The sequence below is a fragment of the Hypomesus nipponensis genome, chromosome 10 (genome assembly GCF_054491055.1).
Source record: "Hypomesus nipponensis isolate SF chromosome 10, ASM5449105v1, whole genome shotgun sequence".
NCBI classification, from domain to species: Eukaryota; Metazoa; Chordata; class Actinopteri; order Osmeriformes; family Osmeridae; genus Hypomesus; species Hypomesus nipponensis.
This window is the reverse complement of record NC_140370.1, coordinates 3349309-3368327: the sequence shown is the minus strand read 5'-3', so window position 1 is coordinate 3368327 and position 19019 is coordinate 3349309. Positions and strand designations below refer to the sequence as shown.

Below are 19019 nucleotides of genomic sequence, written 5' to 3'. Positions count from 1 at the left end.
TCCTCACTCTGCAAACAGGCTCCCTGCCAACCCCCTCCAGCCCTGCTACAGCCAGAGACGTCCTTCATACCGTACCACCGGCAATTCTCAAGTTATACCATATGGATACTGCGGGTGTTGCAACACATTCCTGTAAAAACAAAATAAGACACGATATAGAAGCCGCTCGTGTAAGCACATTTCCCCACTCTTCGTATTTGCTCTTAATATGTCTGAGGAAGACGTGCGGCGCTCTTGTAAATAACACATTTGGTTTCCGAGCAGCCTTCGTGAAAAAGATCAAATGTGACCTACTTCACCGCCTCGAGGATGCACGGCCATTAGAAATGATCAAATTGTGCATTTCCATGACCAATAGCTTCCGCCGCATTGGCTTTGGGTGGGCCCTGCCCTCACCGCCGACGTGGCGCGTCAATTTGCAGGTTGGAACGTGTCAAATTGTTTCTGCTCGTCTCCGAATACGAACCCATGCATATGAAAGCTAGCGGCCTTAATGGAGAGGTGTCCGTCTCTCTCTCCCAAATTGCTGTTATGCGACAGCCAGGCTGCAGGTGTAGAAGGGGCCTCTATAACCCCAGCAGACTCTACCTGCGATTTGTATGTTCATCTTCAGTGACCTGTGGTGCTTTTGTACTTACTAGGACTCTCTCTCTCTCTCTCTGTGTTTTTGTCTGTCTCTCTCACTCCATCGTTCTCTCGCCCCGCTCGACCAACTGGGGCACTATCTGGAACAGCTTAGGCAGAGGATTTCGTTCTTTGTTTAATTCTTTTCTCTTTTTTTTGCCTGACCATCACTGCAATTACCGAAAGTCTGAGCCGTCAGTTCCAGAAGACGGCGTTTTCAACCGGCCCTGCAGATACAGTCATTAATTGCTCTTTCAGATGGATGATTCAATCCCACAGTACCGCCCTACGCAGTCCTCCCCCCTCCCACCGCCCCCTCTCTCTTTTTCATCGCTCCCAGTTGATCTCCGAGCACTGACTTTGCATGGGGAGGGGAAGGAGGGGCGTGGAAAGGGGGCGTGTATGTGTGTCTCCCCTAGTGGTGGCGCGATGTCTTCAGGAAACCATGTGCAGCATCGAGCGGTTAGTTGGGTCGACACACACCGAGAAGGTGTTTTGCCGTTCCCCCTCTCCTTGGATGCATCCTCAGTATTTCGGTCGAGCGATTCCCGTGACACGCTGTCATTTGTCTGAAGAGCTTGGTATCTGTCACGTTTAAAAACCGTCCGAGAAGCCCGCCTTTAATCCTCCCTGTGCTTATTTTTTCCTCTTTTTTTTTAAACCTTTTTTAGAGGCGACTAATTGTGTTTCAAGTGAAATATGACATGTATTGATTCAAATGTGCGGTGGCAAACACGCTCGCGGCCCGTGTATTGGCAGCAACTCTAATCCCTCTCTTTGAAGACTCGCCTCGTTCCTAGGCCTCATTGTTTCTGAGGAACGTTTCCCCCCCCCCCCCCCCCCCTCCCTTTCCTTCGCTCTTTCTCCTCTTTAACCAAGCAGGCTTTTTCAGCAGCTCGGCCTTGAGGGTTTTATTTTCCCCACACGTTGATTTGTTTGTATTGAGGTCGTGTTTTCGACTGGGGCTTTCTCGCGCGAGGGGGGGAGTGGTGCGTGAGAGAGGAAGATGAAGCGTTGCAGGTGGGAGGGCGGGACGGTATTTGTACAGTAGGTGGGTGTATTGCGGGATTGCCTGTGACCTGCTGGCGTCAGTTAATACAAACGCCTTGTTTGTCAGAGTACTGCTCCGTTTGTTTTGTACAACAGGAAAGCACATGCAGCATAATATCACCGCATGACATTTTCCGAGTTCACTATGTGTAACTTTCGCGTGAGAACTACAGCGATGTCCGTCTGTGAGGGTTTTTCATGCAGAGAAAGCAGCAAAATAAGCAGCATGCGTGCCGCCATCTTCTATGTGTGTGTGTGTGTGTGTGTGTGTGAGTGTGAGGAGGAGCAGAGCAGGGCGGGTGGCTGTGCTGGTCTCTTGCCTGCAGTGTAATGGTCTTCTCCAGAGACCGCCAGCCTCACCTTCCTTTGTCTCTTGCCTCATCTCCCACCCTAAGAGGATTCAGGAGCAGGCTTGTCTCAACCACCCCCCTTTACCACACGCTTTCCCAAGTTAGAGCAGTAAGCAGGCATTGCATTTACTTTCTCCCAAGTCGCCCCTGGCTTGCCTGCCCGGATAAACACACACAAATACATGCAACCGCGCACACACACACACAACCTTGGCTTAATGCTTTGCGACATCATTGCACGAAGAGTATCTTCACATCCCTTTTATTGACGGATCATCATGTAAACAGGAAACACATTCTTAATTGTGCTTTTTTTATTGACTGTTACGCGTCCCTTTACACTATTTATCCACTAATACATGTAAACTACGAAAGGCCTTCACACGTTTTGCCTCGCGTCCATATGAGACAAGACCTAGGGTGATTCTCGTGACTGAATGTGTAGATGTGAGAGTATGCTACCGAGACTGCGTGGGTGGCTCAGTATGATTGTGTTTGTGTGCGCGGTTAACTTTGTAATTGGATGCAGTGGACCATTTCAGTCTTTACCTGAGCTCGTCATTTGCATGGCCTTGATCGACAGGAGGACTATGCAAAGCAGGCGCGAGTGTCATCTCTGGAGTGAGCACCGAGTAAAGCAGCCTTCTTCATTAGCCACGTCCTCCTGCTATGTTAGTCTGACGAACGAATGCAAATCGAACAGCTGATCTGGAGATTTTCAAATGACAGTGCAAAATGTATGATTAAAGAGCACACGCTGTGATGTGATCATATTTTGGAATGGTTGGCTATTTGTACTTGTCTATATCTTCAGGGTGTTTCACCACTAAACTCCCAGTGTAGCAGGCGGGCCACACCTCCAGACGCTGGCCATGGAGGAGCAGCAATAGAACACGTGACTCGGAATGTTCCGACTGTTCCGTCACAGTTCACTGGACAAGTATGATTACGGGTGACGAGCCACTATGGGTCTCTGAGAAAGCAGCAACTGACATTCGATTAGGGGCGGGGACAAACTAACTAAATTCAATAAAATGAGATACCATTTATTTACCAGTATTATGACCAGACATTTGAGAGAGTGGAAGATTGACTTCAGTAGCATGAGGGTCTGCGAAAAGCACATATGTTGGGGGCATGTTACATGCGCATGATTGCACGGCAGCTTCACATGGTCCCTATGTGACACATGGTGGTTCTTATGTGTGGTGGCTCCAAGCAGTGTAATGAACTGTGTGTCGAGCTGAAGTGCGGGAGGTTAGACAATTTGTCTGAATTTAATCATGCCCCACTGTACTGCGGTGTTAATTTTTGATCAAAATTGATCATGTACAAATGGCTTCCTGGCTGTTTCAGCTCCTGGGAAATATATTTGTCTTCCTACCTTACAATTTCGAACTAGCTAGGATTTAGCTGTGTAGTTTTTCTCTGTGTAAGATCGAAGGACCTAATATCAAGGAAATGATGATAAAGCACTGATGGTCTCAAACAATCGCATGGTCCAACCTTGTTCTGTGGTTGTAAAGGCTAAAGAGACGTGCTTTTTAAACTCAGTAATAATATCAGTCTGTAGAACTGCAACTTAAATTCTTGAAAGCCCTAACTTGACTGCTCACCAGGTATCGAAGCAAATATGGCTTCACAAACAATTTACAGCGTCTAAAAGCTGTACAGATTTCATTGTTAGATGAACATCAACTACTCACTGGTCATAAGCAGCTGAATAAAAACCGTGCGTGAACTTGGCAACAGGCAGCGCCCACTCTTCTACTAGCTGTGTTTGTCTGGATCTAGTGAACGGGGTGATTTATTTTATATAAATCCCCCCCCACAATACTATTAGTCTCCCCCAGCAAACTGCCAAGGGGTCATTTAAATGGACAGCGATGCAAATCGTGCCTGGTAGCATTTGCCTCTGCTCTCCTTCCTTCTTCTTTCGGCATAGCTAGACGCAGACCCGCTTCAGAGAGTGCTGCACCCTTTCCCCCCGCACATTTCACTTTAATTGATGCCAACGTTACCTCCCCGATACAGAGACTCAGGCCTTTCAGCCTGCAGACATATTGATCTGACCTGATCTCAGCCACAAGCTGTCAATAGCCAATCCAAACAGCGGAATGAAGCGTTTGTTTGAACGCTTAGATTAGCATGGCGGAGGGACATTGATTGTTGGTTGAATGCGTTCCAGAGTGCTCTTAATAAACAGATATTGGACTCTTTATATTCTAATGAGGTGCAGGAGCTACGACAGGGCCCTCAGAACTGCCATGTGAATCGCTCCTCCGGCGCGGATTGATGAAGGATGTTTCCTAAAGCGGCAGACGCTGAGGGAGAGAGCACGAGCAGGCCCTGTGTTACCCCCCTGTCAACAGGAGTGACCCAGAGAGGGGAGGCGTGAGACACTGTCATGGCTGCCGCGTTCACACGTCCTGTTTCCGGCCTGAGCCCTCCAGGATAAGGACCCCCGTGTGCCTGATGGGTAAAGCAGGAAGGGATCGTCTGGTGCAGTGGGAGAGCATCTTATGCTGTTGTTGGGTCTCTCGAGCTGAAACGAACACAGACACAGAAAACCAGTCAGTCAGGCCTGCTGTAAGGAAGTACCTGATGACCGGCGGCGATGACAAGCCCCGGCCAGTACCAGCCCTGTGGTTCCCCCGTCGGTCACGGTCTTTCTCTGGCTCCATGTGCCAAAAAAAAACAACATATTTTATTATGTCTTTCTGACAGATATGATCAAGGCGCCAAAAAGATTGACTTTGAAGCTGTGGTTCTCTGATCAAAAGACCTGGCTAATGCCCCATTACAGGCTGCACTCAGGCAATTCAGTGCCCAGCCCTCGTGATCCAGACAGCAGCCTCAAATAAATGGCGTGTCCTGCCCGGCTTTGTGGGGCCAAGGGATCTAAATGATCACCTGACGATGGCAAGGTTAACCACTTTTTTCTTCTTCCATGGCTGGCTTTTTTTCTCCCACGGAATTCCTTTCTTGGAGCCTGTGAGAGGAGCTCTACTGTGTTTGCACTCTGAAAGCGATGGGCTTTGTTAAGGTAGGTTTGGAGTCCACGAGGGGTGTACGCCATATCCTTCGAGCCCAGTGAAAACCCCCTGAACTTATACAACTGTCGTTACACGTAATGTCACTGCAGATTTCCAAATAATACAGGCCGTGCACTTCACTTTCACGCTCCAGAAATGTTGATTTCAATGGTGCCCGTGCAGTTCCAAACTTGGTCCAGGTTTCCTTTTTTTACCTGCCCGCGTTTCTAAGGTTTTTATGTTGTTGTGTGTCAGATTTGAAGTGCCGGGGGTAATGGCTTCAAACAGGACCGTGGCACAGTTGGAATGGATGCAGAAGGCGGTGTAACATTCGCCAAATGCGTTTTGCTGCACAATGTGGTCACTGGCAAAATGGGCCAGCCTGTGCATTGTGTAGCAAACCGCTTTGACTCTGGGCACACGTCGAGGAATGGCTTGTTATTCACATTCACAATCTGATTCTAAAAAGGCTGTCTCTGGATCCTTCACCCCCTCCTGGCCCTCTCCACCTCACACAGATTGCTTTCTCATCCCTCCCTCCCTCCGTCATGACAGGCAGTGCAGATTGGACCGAGTAAGCAACGCCAGCCGTTTTAAAAATGAACGAGGGGAGCCATAGCAATTAAAACCGCTGTGACCTTTATGGAGAGACTCAGCAGGGTTAAAAGAGGGCCCACACAAAGCTCAATGCCTCACTTTCTAATAGCGTTGATTTAAATGGGAAGGGCTCAGACTGTTGGGCAGTGGCCCCGGGAGCAATACACAGGGAGGTGGAGAAGTTCCAGAGGTTTTCTATGAACGTGCTCGACCACTCACTTAGCCCATCAGCTTTGATGGTACAAAATGACCACTTAAATTCTTCAAAGAAATACATATCAATTATCCTTTCTTTGATCTCACAGAGAAGGGAACGTGAAACTCATTATCGCTAGTGGCGGTTACTGCTGAAGTTATTAGCTTCAGCGGTTGAGATGAACGAGGGTCAGGTGGCTGTGATGCACTCCCGTTCTCTCACCTGTCTCTGTTTGGAGGAGGTAGCCATTACAAAGAGTTTGAGACTATGTGACACCTTAGTAATGTGGTCAGTTTAATACCCCACTAAAGCCTCTGTATCAAGCTAAGCTGCCTTCTTGATAGCTCGCAGAACAAAATCCTACTAGCCATGTGCTGATAAGTGCAGAAGGATGTAGCTTAGCCTTATCAGCCCTTGGCTCCAATGACACAGTAATCCACACAATGCTAGGCTGTCATGGCAAAGGGAAAAACACACAAGAATCATGTCATTGAAGCCAACAAAGACCGCTGACGAAACCCGATATCTTTGTTTGCCCCTCTAATAGTCACCCATTGCTAAATTGGTACCCAGCTACTAGTCAGTAGTAGGTATTGTGTCCAGACAGAAGTTCTCTACACAGATAACGAGAGGCCCGCACTCCACAGTAGTCCAAAGGAGACAGTCCTCAGCTAATTGCTATTTGGTTGTTAAGTCAGGGCACAGCAGGTAACAGGCTTGCGGTCTGTGTACTGACAAAGCCCGCCAGCCTCCAGAGTGAGATCCCCACGATAACCCTGAGCAGAAGACCAAGGCTAATTTCTCAGCCAGCGGCCAGTGTTCTCAGTCAGAGCACAGTGTCTTTGTACGCTAATGGGAAAGAGCTTTGGTTCTCCCAAGGTAGCGGAGGTGACTGTGGGTCATGGCGGGGAGTCGATCTGCTTACCTTGTTATTGTCCTGGCAGAACACAATGACTGCCAGACAGGCCAGCTGCCCCCAGGGAGAGCAAATGGTCGAGCGATGTGAGAGAAATGCTAAGTGTAAAAAGAAAGGAAGAGGAACAGGGGAAAATCTCATTTTCTGTCAGGAGGCTGTGTTTCCTCCCTCTAGGGGCGAGTTTAGCATATCAGGAGCCTATAGGAGGAGATCCAGTATCTGAGGTAGAGCGTGCCACGGCACATACGGCCTCTGTGCTGCCGGTGATTCTCTCCGTAGGTTTTTTGCCCGCATGGGCTTCCATGATAAGGAACGGTTGCCTCAGTGCAATTTGTCGCTGTGTGTTCATTCTCATTAAATGAAACAGCGGCGAGGAGATGGTTCCGGTGACATGCATAAACCGCACGGCAAAGCTTCATCGCCATCCAACCAGGAAAATAAGACAGTGGCCTGTTTACATGGAACGCCGATTGTGTTTGTCTCACTCCCAAGTTATGGTAGGAAACAGTGGTATAAAAACAGCACGTTTCTCTCGTGCAAATCCCATATTTTTGACACTTTCTCAAAAGCATGGCTTTTTTTTTGGGGGGGTGGGGGACTTTTGAAGTGCCTTGCATGAGTAAAATACCTTCAAGGCGCCCAGCCCAGCAAAGCTTAGCCTCATCACCAGCCCTAGATATAGACTTGGAACTGTAAACAGTTTACTTTTTCTGAAGAGATTCTCCTTGACTGAACACAGGGATGTAACTGCCAAAGCGTCCTCTTGACAGCGCGAATGAGTCAACAAGCAGTGAAATGGCAGTTCTACACTATTACCCTGGAGGCTGCAGCTGATGAGTTCAGACTAAAAGCTTAAGCACCACCTGAAGGGAAAATAAAATACACGCATGCATAATTGTAACTGGTATCCAGCTATGATTCTTTACATGCATTAGCGTGACCCGCTTTTAGCCTTTCATGTAGTAAGTGGGAAATTATGGAACAGAAAGGTTATTCGGAAGGATATGTCTGTGGGTAAATGGAATGTAGCGGAGCAATGTCATTTATAATTCACATTAAACAGTTGTTGGTATTCCCTGATTTTTGACTCTGGCCATGCAAAGTGCACTCCTGTTTTTGATGAATGTTTCAAATGAGGCTTCTGCCAAGGCTCGCAAACCTCAGGATTCACATGGGCGCATCACTGGCCCCTTCAATTTGGAAACTCCACTCCACATTGTATTGTCTCATAGTCAATTCAGGCCACGGTGCAGTGTGAACTAGATTCAGTCATCTGTGTTTTTGAATAATGCATTTAGTCAGGGGCGTCCTGGCATTCGCCCGATGGGCTCGCCTCTGGGGCTTTTGCTGGGGTGTGAATTTCTGCCAGGCTACTGATGAAACACCTATGCGAAGTATTTCACGCCTGTCAGTGACATCACTTCCCAGCGATGAGCGATGGCAATGCCAGGTAGATACCACATGGCCTGGCCTCGTCACATCGCCAGCACATTGGGAGGAGCTTTACCCCCTTACAGCCAGCGCGTCGGCAGACTGGAATGACAAACCAAGACCTCCGAACGAGTGCTGCACCACCGCAGGCCTACTGTTCCTGCAGTGAGTGGGCAGAAGTGTGCAAAATGTGTTCTTGGTCATTCAAGAGCTGCTTTTGTGATTCGGGTTGGGGCGGTTGCAAATTAAGCAAATGAACCCTCCCCCCCCCCCCTTCTTTCTCTTTCTCTCTCTCTCTCTCTCTCTCTCTCTCTCTCTCTCTCTCTCTCTCTCACTCTCTATCTCTCTCTCTCTCTCTCTCTCTCTCTCTCTCTCTCTCACTGTCTCACTGTCACCACGTGGTCAAGCAGACAATAGAGTAGCACTTTGGGGAGGTCAGGGGGGTGGGGGGGGGGGGGGGGTCTAAGCTGTGAATGGGGCCGTTGAATCGGAGGTAATTTTGGGCCCCGGCACAGGGCATTAGTTGGCTCGGCCTTTCTGCTGATCTGTCCTGTTTTTCTCCCTTTTTTTCTTCTTTTTCTTTTTTTGCTGCCCCCCCCCCCCCCCTCCCCCCGCTGCTGCATCGGCGTTTCTGTCAAAACCAAAGGCCTTTATCTCTGTGTCCATGACGACATGTCTGATAGGGCGTGGCAGTGAAGATCTCTTTTAGCCCCTTACCTTGGGGAGCCCGTACGTCTAGATAACTCTAGGCAGCCGGATCTAAGCTGTGAGAGCCGCTGGAGAGACTGTGTGAGAAATGAACGGGCACACGCCGGACATCCCCCATCCGTTATCATTGGCTGTTGGGAATGTGTGCAGCGATTGCCACGACGGCTGGCTGTTGAAGAGCTTCCCAGTGGTGCAGCTCCAGCCAGACCCCAGGCAGGCACGGCGGCGCTCTGGAGGTGGAGCTCAACTCAACAAGCGGCCCATGCCACGATGGCGCCCCGGGAATAAACGCTACAGTCGAGGCGGCGTCGAAACACACACAGACACACACACACACACACAGAGACACTCTGCTGCTCCTCGGCACTTAACAGCACTGACATTGTAGAGGGTTTTGTTTTTTTTGCTCTGTAAATTAACTTGCGAATTGGGAAGCCATTGTGTAGCCAAGCCCAGCTCCTTGCCAATCCCACTTTTCAAAAATCAAATCATCACTAATCATATTCTAACCAAACCCACAGGCTCTCTGTTTAAATCCCACCATCAGTAACATGCTTATCACCTTCAAAAGTCCCATCGAAGCCCCCGTGTTGGGTATCCACCCAACACAATCTGACCTAAACACCCAGACCTCAACTAGGGGCCACAGCGATCAAAGACACTCAGCACATCCATGTACCTCATTAAGGAGAGGATCAAATCAGATGTCCTCCCCGCCTGTGTGAGACAGGACGCTGTCTGTGTTCCCCCGGCAGACCCTGAGCAGCTGTCACGGGGAGCTGAGTCACGTTGACACCTGGCTCTGTCTCCTGCCTCAGTGTGGCAGTGGCTGTGTCACCAGTGAGGTGATTGGCTGAGGTCTTTGATTTTACTGGCCATCGCCTCGACAGAAACACCTTCAGCTAGAGAAGGTCACAACGATCTCTGACGTTGGCTTTGCCGGGTCAAATGAACAATATTTTTTTTATGATATGCGTGTATTTTAGCGGTGGGAATATTTTGGTACCTCATGATTTGATTCAGCAGTGTGCATAGCTGGTCAAGTGTGTTCCAGCACATTGGCAGCGAAGCTTGAAGTGCTAAGTCCTGTCTATCTTCTTTATAGAAAGTGTTTGCTCGTTTTCCATGTACATCCACTCTACTTGTCCGAGACCCTCGTGTGCCCCCTTTTCATCAATATTAGATGAATGACTGTCCTCCAGTCAAACCATGTTCTCCAGAGCACTGCCTTTGTTTGGAGATTAAACCAGAAACAGACCTCTCTGGAGATGGTCTCCTCTCACCTCAATCGCTTCTGATCAAGTAGCGAGCACGCACGCCCGCCTCTCTCTCTCTCTCGCTGGAGAACAGTGACTCGTGGGCTTACATTGGGCTTCAGCTCGCTCTCTCCTTCATTGATTATCACTCTTCTTCTTTTCCTCAGTCGGTTTCCTCTTCTTTTTTTTTTCGGCCTTTTGTTCTACCCGATGTGAGAAGTTGGGCTGTGCTGTACTGTTGCTTCAGTACCCAGGCTACGCTAACAGCTTTTGCCACCCGGTTGGCTGTCTCTATGTTCAAGTCTTTGCTACACACGGTGCTGCGTTAACTTTAGCTCTTTATGTTCCACAATGAAGACAACGGGTATGTATCCTTGCATAGATCATGTTTGGATGCAAACCAGCAGAAAGCTCCATCCGGCTTTGTGAAAGCAGTTTGTTCTTGCCTTCATAATGTTATTACTAGGTCATAAAGTATTCCATCACGCGCGAATATGTAGGTGTGTGTGTGTGTGTGTGTGTGTGTGTCTCCTCCTTTTATTCTATTCCTGTACACTGCTTTGCTCAGCATCGAGTAAATCAGGCCTGGGGTTTTTTCTTTGAGTTCCTGTTGAGAGCCGAGCCTATCGTCCCCAGACCCACAGGTGCTCTGAGGCGCTCTGCAGTCACAGAGCCTCCTCTTCCTATTCCTCCTCCTCCTCCTCTAGGGTTACAAGAGACGGGAGGATTAGATGCCCCTGCTTCAAGGCCTCGGTTAAGTCGCCCCGCGTCTGCTTTAATCATTCAGTGGCGTCGCCTCCGCAGACACGATGGATCTCAGCGTGTGATCTCCTCAGCTCAGAGGAGCTCCCCCATCCTCCCGTGTGCCACTTTGGGTTTCATGGCGTCCCGGGGGTGCGAGGGGCCCTGCCAGGGGAACATGGCCATCGAGGACGCTCACCAGCAGAGGGTGGAGGTTTTGGAGGTGTGTGCGCCCCGTGCCACGGATGCCCTGTCGCTCACCTGCAACGTGAGCCGACGGCGTGCGGCTGCTTGTGAAGCACACAGGGACTGTGAACTGGAGCCTCCATGAGCGACCTGTCTGAGGCGACGTGTGAGCCATAGTGTGTGTGTGTGTGTGTGTGTGTGTGTGTCCACACAGTTATGAAATAAACATCACATACTTCTGCCTCTGGGGGTGTGAATTGGTAGCCATCCACAGAAAGCATGTGTGTTGTCATTGGAGACTAGGGTCTAGCTCGCATCGACTTTTGGAGTACAAAGAAGATAGTTGTCAGAAGAAAAAAGGAGCTTCCATTCAATTTTTTTTTTTTTACTGATGTTTCTGCACTGCCAGACTCACAGTGCATTTACCTTCAGACTAATTGGCACATTATCTTTCAAATGCAATGTTTTGGTGTTTTTCTGGTTTCTTGGTTGGGATTCAGCAAGTGCCCTTCAGCAGAGAACAACAAAAATGTTTCCTTCTTTCTCTCCCTCCCTCCCTCCCACCCTCTCTCTTTCTTTCTATCTCTTGCACACACACACACACACACACATATGCTCTCTTTCTCTCTTCTCTACCAGCGCACCTGTTTGGAGCAATACCTTTGGGGCGCAGCTTGCAATAAATTATGTATGAGTTGAGGAGGAATTGGAGAACCTTTATGGACTGTACCATACAGCCTGTGACTGCTGTCCATCTGTCTGTCAGTCATGTCCCTGACGGCCTCATTTAAAACCTCCCCTCCTGTCTCTCTCCCTCTCTCTCTCTCCCTCTCTCCCTCTCTCTCCCTCCCTCTCTCTCTCCCCCTGCAGTGCAATTCGTGGACTGTGGCCTCGGTGGCCCGGTGACGCTGGAGTGCAGCAGCCCCTCCGACTTCCGGATAGAGGCCGACGGGGTGGTGTACGCCGCCAGGAGCCTGGGCCCCTCCGAGCTGGGGGCCAGGACGCTGGAGGTCACGGCCAGGGAGGCCGCCACCCCGCAGCTGTGGCAGACGCAAGTGAGGCTGACGCCCCACACAGGCCGCGGCCAGCCGGTACGTCTGCTTCCTCCAGGCCCAGAAACCACACACACACACGCCAGTCTCAGCTCATCCTCATCCATTGCCGTGAACCGAGGAATACTCGGATCCTTCGGCCCTGCCCCACCCCTCGGTTCAAATACTGTCGCTTATTAGCCACGGCGTATTCACCGATGACTCACTCCCTAAATGGAAGCAGGTGTTCCGGGAGACCGGATGGATGCTCGCTAATTGAAACTTAATGTGTCAATTTAGCAGGAACGCAAACATGCACTCGGCACGACCAGTGGGTAGCCGGGAACAGATGCAGCGTAGCTCCTCATAAAACTGATTTCAATCAGCCTCCTCGTGGCGAATAGGTTATCGCCTCGTCATCGTGTGGGGATGAAGTTGTGTGTGTGTGTGTGGGGGGGGGTCCACTCCCTCCTAGCGGTGATTTGGAGGACAGGAAGCATCTGTTTGGTGGCCGCAGAGTGGAGCGACGGACATTGCGCTGGACGCGAGCCGCGGTGCTCTGCCGTCATCAGCGGGGACGTGATTGGCCCATGACGCGCCGTGATGGCGCGTGCCCTCGTCAGTTAGACTCCCGCCACTGTGGACGTGGTGGTCTTGCTCACTAGCGGTCGATTGTCGGTTGGCTCAACGCAACAGCCGCCCTGACTCGCTGTCTACCTCTCTCCTGTCAGTACCTTTCTCCCTCTCTCTATCTGTCTCTCTCTTTCTCTCTCTTTCTCTCTGTCTTTCTCTCTGTTTGTCTGCATGAGTCTATAGAGTGGACGTGTTCTGTATAGATATATATTTCTGTCTCTTTTTTTTCTATTTTCTATCTCTCCTTCTCCTTTGCGGTTTTCTATCTGTCTCCATCTCTCTGTTCAGCTCTCCCTCTGCCTGGTCAGCCTGTCCTATTTGGATGACCGTGAGGGATTGTTTAATGCAGACATTTTATAAACCGTCGTTCGGGGATTATGTACTAAGGCACGGATAGATGAGACTTACTCTCTCTCCACGCTGCCAAGGAACCTTCCAGAATTCCAGACACAAGCGTCCGCCTCCCTAGCTCATCCCTCCCCCAACACCCTCATTATGAGGCGGAGTCTTCCTTTATACGGCGCTCCAAATGAAACGTTGACATTGACGTCTAGCGAGCGTGGAGGCTGGGTCCCGGCCATCCGGTGGTTCGCGCGAAGCTTCTCTGGGAATGATTTAGCGCAGCGTGCGAGCGCAGCATCGTTAGCCGCGGCGCTCATTTACCACAGTGACTCCTGCAGGTATGTGATTTTAACGACCCCATTAGTCACTGTTGTCCTTCCGTTAAAGAGAAACGCACATGCGCTCACGACTGGCCCTGCTCGGTTTATGAAAGTATCGGTGTCTCGTAAGTTATAGTCACAGTGACAGTGTTCTCAGAGTGGCTACAGCTGGCCATAGTGGCAGAGCTGTGAATGTGCTGGCTAGGTATGGCTTGAGTAGAGATACAGCAGTAATTCAATCTCCCATCGATTTGAATCCTCCCATAACACCGGTTTATGAGATCCTTCAAGGCCATCTCTGCCTGCACAATCATTGTCGTGAATCAGGCGTCCCATAATTAGATCGGCAGATCAGTTGCTTTGTCAGCGTGGTGAATGCCTGCACAACCGAGGCAAAACCCTTTTTTCATCCAGGAGGAATAACAGTCTCCTTGTTGCAGTCAAAGTGACCCGACCAATCGACTGCAGCAAGCGGTGAAGCGGCCAACCCTCAAGCACATCACTGAGGCTCCCAGTTCGCCTTCAGAACGCTCACTGGAAAACCCCTGGGAGGTCTTCAGGGAGGAGGGCGTTTACCCAAGGAACACACACACACACACACTCTGCATCCGTCAGACTATCAGTCACCGACACACTCCCAGTTAGACTGGAGTAGTGATGGAGGGTTCGAGGCGCGATGATGAGGAGCCCCGTCTTCAGGAGACAGATGCATGTTGGGGCTGAGCAAAGCCACCACACCATTCATCATTCCAGACACTAGTCGCAAATAATTACTGCTCTCACCCCGGCCCATGTTAATAGGGTAATAGATATTTCTGAAGCACGCTCATTCACTATCTGCCCAGCTCGCCTCTCTGCATTTCAAATGTGTGAAAGCAGCATAATCGGATTTCAAACATGATTAGTGGAAGCGCTCCGACAGCTCCTCACATCGGAGGGGAGGGGAGGGGGGAGCGCGGAATGCAGGTCGTGTTGTAAGGTGGCAAAACGGTCATTAATTTCCGTGTTCGTTAGTGGAACTTTCTGGTTGTTTTTCTGGGGCGGGCGTAACAAATAACGAACAGCCAGTCCGTAACTTGTAGAAAGGATGAAATGACAGCCATTCCACGAGCTTTGACGATGAGCATGACGACCACTCTGCCGGAGTTTCTTTCGTTTCGTTCGGGGGGGGGGGGGGGGGGGGGGGGGTAGTTTACGACTGTGTTCAAGGTCATCGCAACTTTGCTGGCGCCACAGCAGTTTCACCAGACTCTGGGAGACCGCACAAGCGATGGGAGCCATCTGGGTGTTTAGTATCTGGCTAGCAGGTAGCTCCCCCCTTTGTCTCCAATCACATTCATTACAGCCAAGGGAGGATGGCAGATCCATTATGGGAGCCCGCGTGGGTGGGAGTGTGTGTGTGCGTGCGTGCGTGTGTGTGGGCGCGTTTTATCAGGACATAAGAGGAGCTGCAGTGTTGAAAACGAACCAAGGGACTGCGGCAGTCTTCTCACAAGAGCAGCAGCCTTATCATCACATGGAGATACCACTGCAATTTTTTAAGCCCCCCGCAAATGTGCAAAGAGACCAAATGTGAAGAGAGACCAAATGTGCAGGGAGACCCGAATGAATAACACCGACCGCAAGAGCGGCCGCTTGTTCCATGACATGTCGTCATCAGGATGCTTTATCAGCTCACGTCGTTAGCTTCATTTGGGTGTCAGGAATACAATAGCGGTTGTTGACGTGTGTCAGAAACATTAATCTATCTAGCATTGCACAGCCAGTCGGTGAACAAGTTTAAGAAAGCTTTCATTCTTGCGGCCGGCCCACAAGGAGACAAAAACATCACACGCCATTGTGCTACATTGTGTTTGTCTGCTAGCATGTTGCGCTAGCTAGCTATTTAAGCAGCCCCACTCTTTACAGTCATTGGTTAAGACAAAGGCATGCAAATGTTCCATGGCTCTTCTTCATTGGCTCCTTGCGTTGACCTGGCGCTCCTGTGTGCGTGTTTGAGTGTGTGCGTGCGTGTTTGAGTGTATGCGTGTACACTCCTTGACCCCTGTCGGCTTGACCATATGATTCACCCAACACAGACATGGCCAGACATCTTTTATGGCCTCTCCAGTAAGAGAGAGTGGTCAGCCCAGGTCACCTTGTTTACGTGTGCCTCGTGTTGCCCAAAGTTCAGATTTGGGGGTATGCCTCTCTCTACACACAAGGAATGCTGAACACAGAGTCATTCTTATACAGGATAACAGTTACACCTTTTTTCCAACAACACGGCAACCGGATAGGATAGCCAGTAAACTGACGTCATGTTCCTCACCACAGATTCAGGCAGTACCGGCCCCTGCCCCACCTGCCACGGCCCAGGGGGTGCAGGAGATCGTGTTTCCGCGGCGACACGCGGACAACAGCGCCGGAGGGCTGCTGAAGCGTATGAAGAGGGACTGGGTCATCCCCCCGATCAACGTCCCGGAGAACTCCAGAGGGCCCTTCCCACAGGAGCTCGTCAGGGTGAGCTCCCTCTCCCTCCCTCACACACACACACACACACACACACACTCACACGCACACGCACACTCTCACACACACACACTGTCTCACACACTAACGGCTAGATAGATTGATATTTCTGACACACGTCAACAGCCGATATTGCATTCCTGACACCCAAATGAAGCTAACACACACACTCTCACATACACACACACACACGCACACCCTCTCAGACACTCACACACACACTCTCACACACACAAATGCAGTCGATACCACAAGCCCACAGCTCCACTGAACGCATGCTTTTGTCTGAACACTTCACCCATTTCCAACACCGAGCAGTATATCATTAGAACACAAAAGAAAATCAGGTCAAGCACTTGTGGGGCGCATTCAGTTTCCCTCCCCTCGTGCGTACAGTGGGACTTAACCGGGTTGTACAGAGCGTCAGGGAAACATCCGGAGAGCTCTCTCCAGTGGGCTCCTCCTCTGCCTGCCTGGTGAGACGTTATCCTGCCTTCATCGTGGCTCAAGGACACCCTCAGCCCCCCCCCCCCCCCCCCCCCCCTCCCCGTTAGGAAGCACACGGGCCAGGACAGAGCCTGACACCTTCTCATGTCAGTTAAGACCCAGATCCTTCTATCGCCGTAAGCTGACTTATGACTTCCTGACTGAGTGTTAAGCCCCCCCCCTCCCTCCCCCTTTCTCCCGCCTCTCCAAAAGCTGATGTATGTATTATATTTAATCCAGGGGTGTTAGGGTCGCTTTCATGGAGGACACTCGTGTGAGTAATAGTCTGTTTGTGCTTCGAGGGTCGCATAGGGGGATCTGGTTTCTAGACCAGGGGAGGTAAAGACGGAAATGTGCTGAGCTCACCGACGCACGTTAACAGTCAGCGAACGCACGAGGAGACAAACCCACGTTCATAGACACTTCTGTCTACGCACGTGTGGCGTGGGTCTACGGTCATGGCAGGGAGTCCCCGGGATCCTCTGCAGTGCCGTCGCGTGTTTGCTTGTCATTGACCGAGCGCTTGCCCTCCACAGATCCGATCGGACCACGACAAGAGGAGCTCCCTGAGGTACAGCGTGACTGGGCCAGGTGCGGACCAACCCCCCACAGGCATCTTCATCATCAACCCCATCTCCGGAGAGCTGTCCGTCAACAAGCCCCTGGACAGAGAGCACATATCCAACTTCCACGTGAGTAACGCACGAAAAAAACTTTGGACTTGAGTCATGAGTGGGTATGTGGCTGGTATGGCCATTCCAGTTTACTGGCATGACCTCCAGAATAGCGCGTAGCTCAAACATGCCTCTGAAGTTTACACAGACAGCCATTCAGGACGTGGCTGACTGATTTGTCTGAGAATGTCGGGTTGCACTGGAACCCTTTAACCTTAACACTTTGAACCCCAAACACAGACATGATGTCAATATTGAAGTGCTTTGGTCGTTTCTGGACGTTTCTGCATGCAAATACGCAAATAAATGCAACTTATACTCTTAGCAACCAAGTGATCATGTTTTTGGAGGACATATGGTGGGTTGATTCTAACCTTTTACACAATAGATTTTTCGGTCCCTTTAAAAATGACTTAATTGACTAAATAACATGGCGAGATGACTATGCAAATTATTGCATTTTGTCTGCGTATTTGATTTTGCATTCAGTGTTGTTTGCTCAGATACAAGATGACACAGAGAACGGAATCTTGGCCAGGCAAATAAAAACCGAATAATCTAACCGCTAATTAAAAGTATTGTGACGGTACTCTAATGGGTCAGCTATTCAGTATCAAGAGCTGTCAAATGAAGAGGATAGAAGGATAGAAAGAGCTGTTCATGAGAGAAGTGACCTTCTCTGTGTGGAGGACACATAATAGCAAATGAAAAGCAAGAGGATGTGGACACAAGTCATCTCTTCAAGGCTCCGTCGAAACAGGGAGGCTTGGGGATGTCTTGATGTTTGTTTGGACTCTGGTGTGTGTGTGTGTACTTGTAGAGATGACTCATCCCTGTGTGTTTGTGTGATGACACCCCCCCCCCCCCCCCCCACAGCTGAGGGCCCACGCGGTGGACCTGAACGGTAACCAGGTGGAGAACCCCATCGACATTGTGATCAACGTGATCGACATGAACGACAACCGGCCAGAGTTCGTCCATCAGATCTGGAACGGCTCAGTTCCGGAGGGTTCTAAACCAGGTAGAGACCCTTCCCAGTCAGGCTCCTCCCAGTCAGGCTCCTCCCAGTCAGGCTCCTCCCAGTCAGGCCTCCTCCCAGTCAGGCTCCTCCCAGTCAGGCTCCTCCCAGTCAGGCTCCTCCCAGTCAGGCTCCTCCCAGTCAGGCTCCTCCCAGTCAGGCCTCCTCCCAGTCAGGCTCCTCCCAGTCAGGCCTCCTCCCAGTCAGGCTCCTCCCAGTCAGGCTCCTCCCAGTCAGGCTCCTCCCAGTCAGGCCTCCTCCCAGTCAGGCCTCCTCCCAGTCAGGCTCCTCCCAGTCAGGCTCCTCCCAGTCAGGCTCCTCCCAGTCAGGCCTCCTCCCAGTCAGGCCTCCTCCCAGTCAGGCTCCTCCCAGTCAGGGTCCTCCCAGTCAGGCCTCCTCCCAGTCAGGCTCCTCCCAGTCAGGCCTCCTCCCAGTCAGGCTCCTCCCAGTCAGGCCTCCTCCCAGTCAGGCTCCTCCCAGTCAGGCCCCTCCCAGTCAGGCCCCTCCCAGTCAGGCTCCTCCCAGTCAGGCTCCTCCCAGTCAGGCTCCTCCCAGTCAGGCCCCCTCCCAGTCAGGCTCCTCCCAGTCAGGCTCCTCCCAGTCAGGCCTCCTCCCAGTCAGGCCTCCTCTATTGGCAGATCGAACAGCAACAATGGGTCCTCCAGGGGCCGTCGCCACCGTGACCCGGCCTGCCATTCATCATTGATCTTGGTGTTTAAAACATACCTTGCAAAGCTTGGACACATCAGGGATTCGCTGTGAATCCTGAGACTCAAGCTCATCACTGTTGCTGTGACAGAAAGGAATTACGAAAAAACATACATACATACGCCATGTAAAACGTTATTTCACCCGATTTGATGGGGGGTTTTTTGTCTCTTTTTTCATGTTGTCTCTGTCTTTGCAAACTACAG

The 19019-nt window shown here is 50.7% G+C and overlaps 1 protein-coding gene across 1 annotated transcript in view; it reads left to right on the top strand.

The window, feature by feature from the left end:
* Positions 1 to 19019, top strand: part of LOC146270841 (cadherin-2-like) — a 56738-nt gene that overhangs the window by 23316 nt on the left and 14403 nt on the right. Inside the window, exons 3-6 of the mRNA XM_084706660.1 lie at positions 11961 to 12181; positions 15733 to 15918; positions 16950 to 17105; positions 17964 to 18108. Of these exons, the coding sequence (XP_084562786.1) occupies positions 11961 to 12181; positions 15733 to 15918; positions 16950 to 17105; positions 17964 to 18108 (708 nt within the window). The remainder of the gene's footprint in view (positions 1 to 11960; positions 12182 to 15732; positions 15919 to 16949; positions 17106 to 17963; positions 18109 to 19019) is intronic.